Raw genomic sequence first — 12,457 nt, forward strand, 5'->3', positions numbered from 1 at the left:
CTTTGCCTGGAGCTTCCTCTCCGCATCGTCATTTACTATTACATGTTTGACTGTTTCGCCAGCGCCGGCCCGTTCTATTGATGGTTTGCCGTGTTTTCTTGGTCCAATCGTCAGCCAGCCGAACTCGGGAGCATGGTATTTCACTGAATATCGATAATCAACTTTTGTACGACCCCCTTCGCGTGATTGGAGTCTCTGCCTATTTGGCATGTCGGGGTCTGGTCGGGATCTTCGGATTTAGGGCTATTTGATCTTCCCCGCCTTAGAATGTGACTTCTGTGACTCATTTTCAGGCTTCCATGCTTCTTTCCTGTCACGTCTACTCTTGTAGCCAGACAGGCGTGATGGGCCTGAGAACCAGGGAAGGCTGATGAAACGCCCGAGATCGGATGTCGTGCATCAGGATGCCCTTGACATTCCAATCCCTGTTCCGTTGTCTATTTTCAGATCTATTGCAACCGTATTTTGTTCCAATGTCGATGATCGCGTTCATCTCCGCACCATTTCCTTTGATGTGTCACGACTATACCCTGTACAGACAGGAGTTGGAGAAAAACCCCTGGACTGCTGGACGAATCATGCGGAATGTTTCCACACATTATAGAATTTCGTACATGACGTTTAGCAGCCATAGTGACAGCAATGCCACCGCCGACTTAACGACAAGGTTGTACTTTAGGCGACGACTGTCCCTCCCCAGGACTTGGTGCAGATGATGCATCACATGGCCACCTTTCTTATCTTGTGTGTTCGGTATGCAGCCTTCTGCAGTCCCTATGGTCTTGGCCACAATCATGGACAAGGCACGAGATGACGCCGAACTTGTCCACAGGAATATCGACGTTGTTATGACGACTTCGAGCAAATCTTCCCAATATCCAATGCCACTTGACCCGTGTACTCGTAGCAAGTCCAGCGGCCTCAAGCGAAGCAGCGCTTTAGTGTCGTCGCACAACCAAATGTGATATTGCAGCATAAAAGTCTCCAGTGAACAACGACCAAACCAGGCAAAGACTCGGCTATGATGATTGCGAATCTTCTGATGAGAGTTTCTTAGTGCAACGTATGACAGGACAGCAAATGGTGATAGCATCGGATGCCACCGGCTGTAAGCATACTTGTCCTTGAAGCAGGCACAGAGAATGCTGTACATGAATAGACCTAATAGTCCCAGCACGGTCAGGGAATTTGGCACTATTCGCATAAAAGACCCACAGAAGAGTCCGAGTCTATTCAACAAGGATTGGCCTCTGAAAAGCTCGTGGTTGGCCTGTACTACTGCCATAAGCATTCCAGCATAAACGACATAGGCGTCAAGTTTCAATCTGAACACAAGCTCTCTTCCGTTGATGTGCAGGAGGCTAAGCTTTGCAGGAACAAGTCTTTCGGCAATCGTTCGAACCTCGCTCTCCATGACAAGAGCTGTCCTGAAACAAAGACACGAAATTGATATTCGCCATACCGTGTCTCTGATATGGCGGGTCTGCGAAGATCGAAACAGGGTGATGTATGTGATGAGAAACCAAATACTCGTCAGGACGGGGAAGTAGTAGAGATCATAGTGAGTATCCATGACAAAAGCAAGCATTATACTCAGGAGATTCGTCCTCAATAACACTGTCAACAGTCTTTGCAGGGAAAAATCGCCAGTTCGAATGAAATAGCTTGCATGACCATGCCCTGTCATAAAGAGGTAGCATGACACTAGGAGTCGAGCAAGCTGATATGACCATAAGACTTTCGACATGCCAAAAAAGTGATACAACAGGATCACCGTCTGCATCCATCCTTTCCACTCGTCAGTTTGACTTCGGCTCAGAATTTGATAGGGCTGGGCGGCTATCAGACTGCCAGTTGGATTGGCCTTCGAGACATCTTGTGTCATCGTTGCGAATCCAAGGACGAAAGTCGTGAGTAGCAGGGTGATGAAAGCATCCTTATCCATAACCTTGGGCGAACTAGCCAGGAACGTTGTTCGATCAGCCACGAAACAGTACAGCAAAACAAAGGCCAATAGTGCACCTCCCTGCATGGTTTCCCCAGGAATGTGGTTTGTAAGCGAGGCCGCGAAAAAATCGTGTCTTCGACGCAGTGGACTCAAAATTCTCGGCATCATGTCCATAATAAAGACCACGAGGGCTGTGAATAATATGAACTGTTGTGTGGTAGAGGGAGAAGGGGGTGGAATGCAACATCGGGACTGTCGGTGGTGTAGTTGTGAGTTGTGATTGGGGCCTCTGCAGATGTAGCCGAGGAGAATATCTGCTTGCAAGGTTGCAAGATGATCGACTAGGTGCATTCCATCTTCCTGATATACCCAGGGACCACCATTCTTGACGCCGAGAAGGCTTTTGACATAAAGATGGTGATATGTATGGCGGGGAAGATTATTCATGGCACTGTTCAGCTCATTGATCTTTGCTGGATCGAAGATTTGCAAACTACTCCCAACGGCCTGCAGGTTGGTCGAGGTAGAGATGGGAAGCAGTAAGGTCTCTGCACTCAGAGATGACGTGTATGACAGAGATCGCAGCAGAGATTCTGAGAAAGAAGAGGAATAGGAAGCCCCGAGATGCTTAATATGCCACAGTCCAGCACCCAAAATGAACGTAGATGTGTTGCCTCCAGCGAGGGGGGGCTGCCGGTCATGAAAATGTTCAATGAAGTTGGTGTTGTTGAGAAAAGGGTCCCAGAAGAACTTCAGAATGATTGTACCGGACGTAAAGGTGATATCTTGGTGTTTTCCAACACCAGTACTCAATTCTTGGAAGTGTGTGTCATTCAATTTTTTCGCTATTGCCCAGAATGCCTCCCTGGCGGTAGAGTCCCCTAGAAAGGCTAGCTGGTGGGTCTGGAGACAGGTTTGGGTATCGGGAGTAGTGTGAGTATGCAGGATACAGTTTTTTGGTATCCAGGTGCGTGGATGGGACCTGTGGAAGAGAGTTTCCGACCATCGACCATGTTTCATGAGATCTTGACATTGCTGCTGGGTTCGGAGCCCTAGAACGCGTTAGTGATGTTCGTGGACATAGACGCAGTTGAACAACGGACTAGGGGCTGTTTGTGTTAACAAGACCACGCATGGTAAGGATATCGCTGAAGAGAGAAGAAGGAGCAGAGACCATCGGAGGCTGAGCATGGTATCCCTAGAGATGTTGTGGATAAGTTTCAGGAAATGATTGATTGCGGCAATGATCAATGTCGAAGAGCTTGAAGTTTGGGTCTGAAGTTGTGATCAGAAAGCGAAAAATAAAGTAAGTGATGTGCAGTGAAATGAAGGAAGGTGAGGAACTTCAGGAAGGTCGTGGTTACTAGATATGCCATAGATCTTCCACACCTTCCTCCTGATCAGCATTTTCCTCTCACTCTCACGTGCTCCCAGATCTTGATTGTGGAATATCAATAACGCAGTGGCAAAAGGCCTGAACGTTGAGTTCGTCATAGTCATTGTTACCTACCTATATTCTTCTAGTAGAGATCAAGTGTAAACAGTATCACTCACTGATGATGATGCTAGCGGATCTCTGGATCATCCATCCAGGCTGCCGGCCGTAATGCCACTACTCGCTCTTCTTCTCCATCTTGCCCTTCTGACTTTCTAGTATTCTTCCTTGGCTTTCTTACAACAGTCCGGATCTCTCCACTCTTATTCGTGTCACGAGCAAAGACTTGAAATCCTCGGACGTGGGTGTCTTTGCCATTCTGATGGTTCTCGCAGATGCGAACCTGTACCACCATGGCTTTGAGCACATCGCCCCCTGCGAGCTCATCCCTAGGTTCGGTCATATGATCTGTCATTTGTCCATCAAGGTCATCATTTAGTAGTCCAGCTTCGTGTTCATGGTATCGTGATTCTCTCCCTCCAACGCCTTTCAATGGTATGTCGATCCAACCCCTGATGCCTTCAATACTGCTTTGAGTTTCACCGGTCTCAGGGTCTGTAGTTTCTATGACTTCCCACGACCCAAACTCCACCAAGCCACCCTCGGACATGCCAGCGAAGAATTTCATCTTGGTCGGTGTGTACGATTCATCCAACTCAAAGTCCAGATGTATTCTCATCTTGACTATGGCCACCAATTTGAAAAAATGTAGTGTCAGAGTGTGAGGTTGAGGGCCGTCGCTCTGCCAAAAGGTGGTCGGACTTGGGTTTCGCAGCTGGGCCAAAGCACAACCAGGTTTTGCCGATGAAAGTGTCCATGTAGCCAAAGATGAGATGTCCCTCAACCCTTTAAGTTGCTTAATATCCTCAGCGTCATGTTGAATCGACTCGAGATATGACTGTTCATCTATATGTCCCGTCTCTGAAGTAGCTGCCGTTAACGCATTGTGTGAGACCTGTGAGGTCTCTAGCCCATCGTTGTCATTGTCGGTGGGTGTCTGATGGCGTTGGCCGTGATGACGAGGAGGAGCGTTCGTTCCGGTGGCAGCGACTTGGCCTGGATTGTTGGACGGGGGTATGGGAGTGGTTAAGAAGGCCGCGTGTGGCGGTGTCTCAAGCATGAAAGGAGGAATGGCTGCGGTGATGGCGTTGGTTGCGATTGGTCTTGTGGGTGTGGTCGTTGTGCCATCTCTGCCCGGATTGGCGGCTCTACGAGGTGCGCGGGGCATCTTTGTGATGAGCCGATCAGGTGTTGTCAACCACTGTCAATGAAGAAATATTCACCTCGAATGGCCATACCTCATCTGTGCACCACAAAGTCCACAATGTTGTAGTTGTGATCAACCAGTGTGTCACTGAGAAAATTCTGGGGTTGCGTGGTTGGCCAGAAAATCAGAAAACGCGTCGAAACGCGTGAGGAAATTACGGTGGAGTATATTATGATATCTGGCAGTCCTCATATCAACTTTGTATCCATCAGTGCCATCCTATCTATTCTCTGCCGCAAGAGACATCAACACACATGAATCATGGTACAGCTTTTCCTGCTCGAATAGCCTTGGCTAGCTCACTCTGTGCACGATCTTCGGCATATCTCTTGTATAATGGGAGATAATGCTCCCTATCACTCAATGTCTCGACCACAGATTTTCTGGACGAAATTGCATCACTCCATTTGTACCAGCGCTCCCAGAGTTCTTGGTCTTCGGTCGCTTCTCCGCGTGGCGGAACAGGTTCCACACCCTTGAAATGCTCCAGAACCCACAATCTGACTGCCCAAGGGGCTAAAGCGACATCAGCGTAACTAAATTGTTTGCCGAGAAAATAAGGTCCCTCGGGATCTGCTTCCTTGATCCATGTCTTGAGCGATGCGGCGAATTCCTCTCTGGCAGATTCCAAAGAGTATGGTTTGTCGGGAGTGTGTTGCAAGAGCCGATGGTAGGCTGGTAAGATTCGAGTACTGATGTGATCGATCCAGACTTTCATCCGAGCCTTCTCATACGGACTTTTGGGGAAGAGTGGGTTCTGGTCTGGGAATGATTCGTCCAGGTACTCCGAGATGAGGTTTGATTCAATCAGAGGTTTCTGAGACCCGTCTTCTTGGGGAGCACCTAGAGTTGGGACCAATCCTCTGGGGTTTAATTTCAAGAAGCTGGACGCTCAAATATCAGTCAATAGTCCATCCAGCCGAGTCATGCAAGTACCCACCTGGGCTCTTTATTGTATGGATTGATCTCAACATATTTGTACGGGATCTTCTTTTCTTCTAGGACAATCCATGACCTCTGAACAAAGGGACAGAACCAACCAGAGTACAAGGTGATTGGTTCATCTTTCTGGTGTTGTGCGACAATCTTGGAGGCTGCTCCAGTGGCCTCAGGATAAATGTCAGAGTCTGGATGAGTACCCATTGCGAACTGCCAATGTCTGACAGAATAAAAATTGCTCAAATGCTCAAAGACAATAATATAACAACTTGAGAAGAGTCTTGATGGGACATTGCTAATCCAACCCTCTTATGGATACTCGCATCTCGAAACTGACGCAATCCTCTCCTCCACAGTCACGTGGGCGGGGCAGCATTTATATGTGAGGACTTTACCGCTCACGCCGCTTTTTGCCCTGGTGCCCGCTATGGATTGCTTCCTTTCAACGGTCAGACCGATAAGGTCGACATCGACGAAGAAGACCCTTGAGCTGGCCTGCCGCAGGATTAATACTCCATCATCCAATCAAGTATATATTTAAAAATACGCAAGAAATCGTTCTTAGAAATTCTGTCTCCCAGTTCGATCAGGCCACAGGTTTCCTTGAATGCGCTGACTGTGAAAGCCGTTTTCAGCTGTTGCTTGCGTTGATTGTCATAGGGCGGAGGAGCCGGTTCAGATATCTTTGCAGCATCAACTTTCAAGTATTTATTCAAGTTAGCGAGCACGACCGTTTTAAAAAGAGCAGAAGAGGCAGAACCCATCGAAGTCAAAAGGCGCTCTATACTCATTCATCATGGCATCCTTACCATCCACCGAAAAGCATGAATTTGTCGTTCTCGGTGCAGGAATTGCGGGATTGACGACGGCGCTGGAACTCAAGCAGATCTATCCCAATAGCCAGGTGACGGTGGTTGCGAAACACTTCCCGGGCTCGGCATCCATGACCGAATACACATCGCCATGGGCTGGGGCGAACTGGCACACGTTTGAACCGACATACAACAAATATGCCAAGTACGACGAAGTGACGTTCGGACGGTTCACCAAACTGGCGAAACAATCACCCGAATGCGGGATCAAACCGTGTCCGTTACGACTCATCTATGACAGCGAGGAGGACATCAAGCAGAATCCTTGGTATGCAGATCTTGTCGGTGGTATTTCCAAGGTCCCCAAGAGTGAGCTGCCCCTTGGCGCAGGCGCCGGTGTCGACATGGTCACATTCATGATCAACACGGTCGTGTATCTATCCTGGTACGTTTTTGCAATGTGTCCTCGAGAGAAACACACCATCCACCCACCCTCATAGAGCCCAAGAGATACTGACACCATGGTTTTCCCTTTGTCAACTATCCAGGCTCCAGAACCAACTACTCCAATTAAAAGCGATCTTGAAACGCAAGCCGTATACACACATTGACTCCGTCTTGGATGATTTTCCACAAGCAACAGCGGTTTTCAACTGCACAGGGCTAGGAGCAAGGCTGCTGGGCGGCGTTGCCGATGAACTGGTATACCCAACTAAAGGGCAGACGCTTCTGGTGGCGGAGCCGGCACAGCCGCTGCAGCGCATGTACATCCGGATATCTGGACGATGGGGCAATGAGTTTGCGCATGTGTTTCCTCGGCCCTTGGGCGGAGGTGTCATCATCGGCGGTACCCGCCGTGACGATGACTGGACCGCTGAACCAGACATGCAGCTCGCCGAACGCATCAAGCAACGTTGTTGTGAGATTGCACCGGAGTTGGGTCAGCCGAAGGATCTACTGGTCATTAGTCACAATGTTGGCTTGAGACGTAAGTCGACATCCTAGCAATCCTCTTACGCAACTTCCACTTTCCCGCCTCGGAAGATGTTACTGACTTGTAACTCTCTCTACTCAACAGCATCTCGAAAGGGGGGCGCTCGAGTCGAACTAGAACGTCACCACGGACGCATTCTTGTGCATAACTATGGGGCAGGAGGAGCAGGATATCAATCCTCGTGGTACGTACATGTCTGTGTCCTATTATATCTTGCTCCACCATGTCTTTCCCCTTCTGAATCTGTCTCTCCTCCGGCTGCAACATGAGTCGTTTACTGACTTTCTATGGTTATTCCTATCGCTAGGGGCATGGCTGCAGGTGCAATAAAGCTCTTACAGGAGCATTTGGCTTCAAAGCCACGTCTATGACAACATTTTCTCACAGTCGACCCTCCAGACATGATTTTCGATGGCTGGGCAGATTCATGTAGAAGAAAATTGAAGTCAGAAAGCGAAGAAGAAATCCATTAGATAGGAGGAGACTATCATCAGCCAGTAGAGGCCTTTTGGAAGTGGCCATCTTTCGACCGAAGACTAATGGGACCAGACTTTCTTCGGACTTAGCTTGACCTGACAAGGGTTCAACGGAATGATGCCCCTCTTCCAGACCAACAGAGACTGTGATCTTGAGCTCACCCCTCGTTGCATGCTTGCAGAGTTCTGAGGTTGGTTGTGGAAAGCACGGCGCATGAGTCTCAAAACTTCCCTCATAACTTCCCTCTACACTTTACGGACGTGCAGAGTATGCTCAATGGCAGTTGCTGTCTTCCCTTCGGTTATTTCGTTCTACAGAGGACAGGATGACAGGATGACAGGATGCGAGTCGAGTCAGTCAAAAGATCATGTGATTCGATGAAATGTACTTTTGACCACTATTGCTACCCGTGTGGTGTTCCGCATTGGACTCGTCAACCAAGTGCCTACTCGGAGCGGGCATATATTCGCTCCATATCCTCTCCCTCTAATCCATTGTGATTATTCTTGACGAGAGCATCGATTGCGTCGTCGATCTTGTCCTTTCCTTCCAGTAAGTCGTACCAACCTCTTGTATCAGATCGCGAGAGGAGAGCGGCGGCCACAGTTGCGACATCCTCTCTGGTCACATTACCCCTGGCGGTGGTCTTTCCTAAAGAGACCAAACCTGTGGCTGGATCATCGGTCAAGGTACCAGGACGAAGGTTGATGGCCTGGAATGTCTTGTCCCCACTATCCCACCGTTTCTTGGCCAACAGTGCAAGGTGTTCATCCGCTTCTACCTTTGCTTTGAAGTAGTGAGGGAGGATTTCGAAATTGACACGGTCTGCGGCTTTTCGGTCTTCGTCAGTCCACCAGGGCGGGTAGCCTTTTCTTGAAGCGATATAGGAAACAATGAGGAACTTGGTGACAGTTGGGGTAGCTAGAGATGCTGAAATGTATGCCTTGGCTGCCACCTCGTCGACGGCCCTTGTCCGATCCTTGCCACCTTTTCCTCCAGCTCCTGTGCAAGGATGTCGAGTTAGAGCATAGGCAAAACAAGCAATAAGCATGTTTGGATCGGGAAATGTACATACCGGCTGACCAGACCACGATATTTGGCTTGACTTTGTCGAGCACTTTTTGGGCTTGGCTCGTTTCTTGAATATCGTCCAGACTGTCGATCAAGACATCAATTCTGCCCGGTTGATTCTTACCTAGGGCCAAGATCTCCTTTTCATGTTCGGGGTTGCGGATGACACTGGTGACGTGCCAGTTCTTTGCGAGGAGCTTTGGTTGAAGGAACAGCGCAATTTTACCATGGCCTCCCAAGACCAGAACCCGGGTGGAAGCTGCCATTTTCTAGAGGTTTTGGGGGTTGAGACTAGAGGCCAGATACCTGTGAACAGAAGAATGATGCTAGCGTGGAGGGATTGAGAGCCCAGCTGATATTTAATATCAAAGGCCTGGGCATCTGGTGCTTACCAACCGTGCAGCAGCAGTGAGAAGGTCAGAAGGATCAACACGACCAGTTGTGGCCTTACATCCGAGGTTTGGGATATGACGTCATTTGCCTCATGAATTGGTGATTGGGGTCGCACCTTCCAAACATGAGATAAAAAGGTTAAGCAAAGGGAAGGCACTCAAGGTAAGATGAAGATCAACTTTCATATGGAGTACTCCAGATACATACCTGGTATATCCCTATGTTATGTAATCTACCTCCTCGTACTCAAGAGGATGTTTGTCACTGTAGGCATTTGGCTTAGATAATTCGGATTAGGATATCATTTCCGTGTCAAGAGATTTCTCGCATTGAAACTTGCATGGCTCTCCTGTAACCGCGAAAAGAAAAATCCTGGGTAGGTCAGATGATACTATTGAGGTACACTGTTCGACCTTTTTCAATAATCCCTAGAACTCAGAACGCCTCATCTGACCGTTTGCGTTGGCTGCATAGGCTAAATTCCTTGGAACTGATCCTTTCCACACAACTCCTGATTGAGCAATGCACATGCAGAACAAGACAATCAGAGAGAAAAGCTCAATCATCTCTGTCATTCATGAGGAGAGGGTCGGTCTCATAGTCATATTCCCGATTCCTCCTCGTGGCCCTGTACATCCGGGCTCTAAAATCGGATAGTTTGGAAAGCTGGCGAAATGCGGGAACCCTTCGGACAAAAAATAAGGAGACGGCCAAGGTGGATATCAATAATGCGAAGCAGAGCATCAGAAACAGGAAAATTTGAAGTGCGACCTGGCTGGAGTGAGCTGGGAACAATGGAAAGTTGGATCGTGAATAGAACTTACCGACCGACCGCCAGGCGTCTTCACGGCTAAGGAGGATGCCATGGCGTCTTTAGCGGCATCTAATGCCACAATCCTGATATAGTCATGGGTATTGTCAAGCGAAAAGCTCGTCTCAAATCCATCACGCTGCAACTCTTGAACCGTCACATATTCGTTATCGGTTGCTGCAAGGGTCTTTGCCGTCTGTAATCGCCACCCTGTGACTTCTGTTGCTCCGTTCCAACTCACGTAGGCTTTTCCGTTCTTAATCTTGACATCCGGTACTGTCTTTGGCCTTCCAACCCACGGACTCTTGAATACACGGTAGGATTTGGCCAAGCCAAAGTCGACCAACTCAAAAGCGATGTGGGGCGCATAGTGCATGTTGCATAGTACCTGGCCGTCTGCTGTGTATTCAACGTAGGTTGGCGAATTACCGAATCCGACCAGCACATTGCCACTCTCAGGAATAATCTGCACTGAGCCTTGGGATACGTTGAGAATCTTGTCAGGGTGGACGTATTTTTGGATGAGGCTGGCGGTCATATTGTCCATGTCCAGTCGAATGATCATGCCCTTACTGTGTTGGGAGGGACCATGAATGACGCTGTTGGCATGGTTGTCAAATAGGGACAGCGTATTGTTGCCCTGCCACGTGACATGATGTTGCCAGGCAAAATCGGTGGCGGTATCGAGATCTTGGAAGTTGTTGTTCTTGCCGCCGAGCTGCCATAAGATTTCACCTGTTTTACCACTGATGCAGGCCACGGCGTGCAAGTAGCGTGCGGAGATGATGTAGTCACCATTATCCATCTTGTCAACGCTGTTGATGTGGAAGAAATCAAAGGCATCCTTTTTCGATGTGCCGTACCCATCCTTTCGGCAAGGGCTGCTGAAGACATCGTTCATGCGGACGTGGTCGGTAGCACGCCACTCAAAAATGAGCTTTCCTGTTTCAATATCGATTTCCTGGAAAACGCCATCTTGGATCCAGCAGCTCTTGCCTAATCCTAGCTCGGTACAGTCGGTTTGGCGTTTGTGGTAGATGATGACAAGTGCCGTGCCTTGAGGAGTGATGCGAAACTCGTGAGAGTCTGCTTTGAGGCCGGAACCATGTGGTTTGATCTTATAAGCCACTTGGTAGGAAGAGTCAAGCTAGAATTCACGAGTTAGACTGATGAGCATTGAGGACAAGGGATGTCATTGGCATACCATCACGTAGGATTTCTTGGAGTGCTTGGCATTGCGGCTCTTCTTGATTTTGGTCCAAAAGGTCAAATAGTCTTGGCCCTTGTACTTCTGGACGTTCAAATTCATGGCCTGTTCAAACTGACCATTGCCCATCCATACCAAGTTGCCTCTGGGATCCAATATGACAGGGCCCCGTGCTGCACCTGTCACCCATGGGCCCCTTGGTGTGAGGAGGAGGCTTCCGCCAGTGTCACAGCGGGAATCCCACTTCGTAATCTTGGGCGCGGGCGGCTCCAAATCGACCGAGTGGAAGTGCTGACGTGGATAGAGGCCATGGAAGCCCAGGTCATAAGAGTTGAAGGAGAATGCAGTCGCCCAGGGCGCAAAAAAGGCAGCGCAAAGCAACAAGAATTTCATGACAACGATGACAGAAGACGAGGTGCAATGGACATCGAGGACAAGACCAAAAAACAAAACTGGGAAACACACACTCACAGATGGAGACGGGGATGGAGAGCGGACATGATTGATGAGTATGTAGGTACTAGGTACTGGAGTCGGAAGAATCGGAGTTCAGGCTGCCTCTTGCCTAGCATTGATAATACAATGGACAAGGCTTGACCACACTTCGCTTTGCTCTTGGGTGTCTGGATGACTTTTTTGCCCCATATTATTGTGCCCAAATTGTCACGGCCGAGAAGTGCCAATGAATGCGAGCATTGCACCAGTGTCTCAGGGCCTCATGTGACGGGAGCAGCTGGTCATGGCAATGGGTCGGAAAGTCCGGAATGCTGTTTGGCTTATTATCGAGTCAACCATGAATAGCCATGCTGAGATTATGAAAGCTTTCAGGCTCCATAAACGGCGGGGCTGGACACAATGACAAGGCGGAGGTTGAAGTGGTCCGGAACCCCCCACGCAACCTGGGTGCCTGGATAGGGAAATAGGTGCATAAGAAGGTAGGCTAAAAGAGGATTCATTGCACGGGTATGGCAGACTGGCATGCCGGTGTGTTAGCTATTGACTAGTCTTACGAGAGGCCAGGAGACAAGAGACAAGGAGACGAAGAGAAGAAAACACAGGTTCGCCAGATTCGCCAGGTTCGCCAGGTTCGCGTTCGCCAGGCT

The 12,457-nt window shown here is 49.0% G+C and overlaps 5 protein-coding genes across 5 annotated transcripts; 1 reads left to right on the forward strand and 4 right to left on the reverse strand.

Annotated features, from left to right (window-relative positions):
* Nucleotides 1-598: 598 nt before the first annotated feature.
* PV10_03982 (uncharacterized protein) lies at nucleotides 599-4,611 on the reverse strand (the record flags this gene model as incomplete). Its single annotated transcript, XM_016368496.1, has 3 exons — nucleotides 599-3,000; nucleotides 3,052-3,223; nucleotides 3,625-4,611. 3 exons carry the CDS (start codon nucleotides 4,609-4,611, stop codon nucleotides 599-601), a joined length of 3,561 nt encoding a protein of 1,186 aa, XP_016224284.1.
* Nucleotides 4,612-4,800: 189 nt separating this feature from the next.
* Nucleotides 4,801-5,870, reverse strand: PV10_03983 (uncharacterized protein). The gene is made up of 2 exons (XM_016368497.1): nucleotides 5,591-5,870; nucleotides 4,801-5,534 (listed from the first exon to the last, which is right to left on the reverse strand). Exons 1-2 carry the CDS (start codon nucleotides 5,791-5,793, stop codon nucleotides 4,910-4,912), a joined length of 828 nt encoding a protein of 275 aa, XP_016224285.1. The 5' UTR covers nucleotides 5,794-5,870; the 3' UTR covers nucleotides 4,801-4,909.
* A 166-nt stretch (nucleotides 5,871-6,036) lies between these two features.
* PV10_03984 (uncharacterized protein) lies at nucleotides 6,037-8,429 on the forward strand. Its single transcript, XM_016368498.1, has 4 exons — nucleotides 6,037-6,846; nucleotides 6,950-7,389; nucleotides 7,480-7,579; nucleotides 7,703-8,429. Exons 1-4 carry the CDS (start codon nucleotides 6,386-6,388, stop codon nucleotides 7,764-7,766), a joined length of 1,065 nt encoding a protein of 354 aa, XP_016224286.1. The 5' UTR covers nucleotides 6,037-6,385; the 3' UTR covers nucleotides 7,767-8,429.
* Nucleotides 7,885-9,341, reverse strand: PV10_03985 (uncharacterized protein). Its single transcript, XM_016368499.1, has 2 exons — nucleotides 8,948-9,341; nucleotides 7,885-8,874 (listed from the first exon to the last, which is right to left on the reverse strand). The coding sequence occupies exons 1-2, from the start codon at nucleotides 9,207-9,209 to the stop codon at nucleotides 8,318-8,320; spliced, it is 819 nt and encodes a 272-aa protein (XP_016224287.1). The 5' UTR covers nucleotides 9,210-9,341; the 3' UTR covers nucleotides 7,885-8,317.
* Nucleotides 9,342-9,640: 299 nt separating this feature from the next.
* PV10_03986 (uncharacterized protein) lies at nucleotides 9,641-11,747 on the reverse strand (the record flags this gene model as incomplete). Its single annotated transcript, XM_016368500.1, has 3 exons — nucleotides 9,641-10,107; nucleotides 10,161-11,294; nucleotides 11,352-11,747. The coding sequence occupies 3 exons, from the start codon at nucleotides 11,745-11,747 to the stop codon at nucleotides 9,895-9,897; spliced, it is 1,743 nt and encodes a 580-aa protein (XP_016224288.1). The 3' UTR covers nucleotides 9,641-9,894.
* Between the last annotated feature and the right edge of the window lie 710 nt (nucleotides 11,748-12,457).

Source organism: Exophiala mesophila, assembly GCF_000836275.1.
Source record: "Exophiala mesophila strain CBS 40295 unplaced genomic scaffold supercont1.3, whole genome shotgun sequence".
Classification (NCBI taxonomy): domain Eukaryota; kingdom Fungi; phylum Ascomycota; class Eurotiomycetes; order Chaetothyriales; family Herpotrichiellaceae; genus Exophiala; species Exophiala mesophila.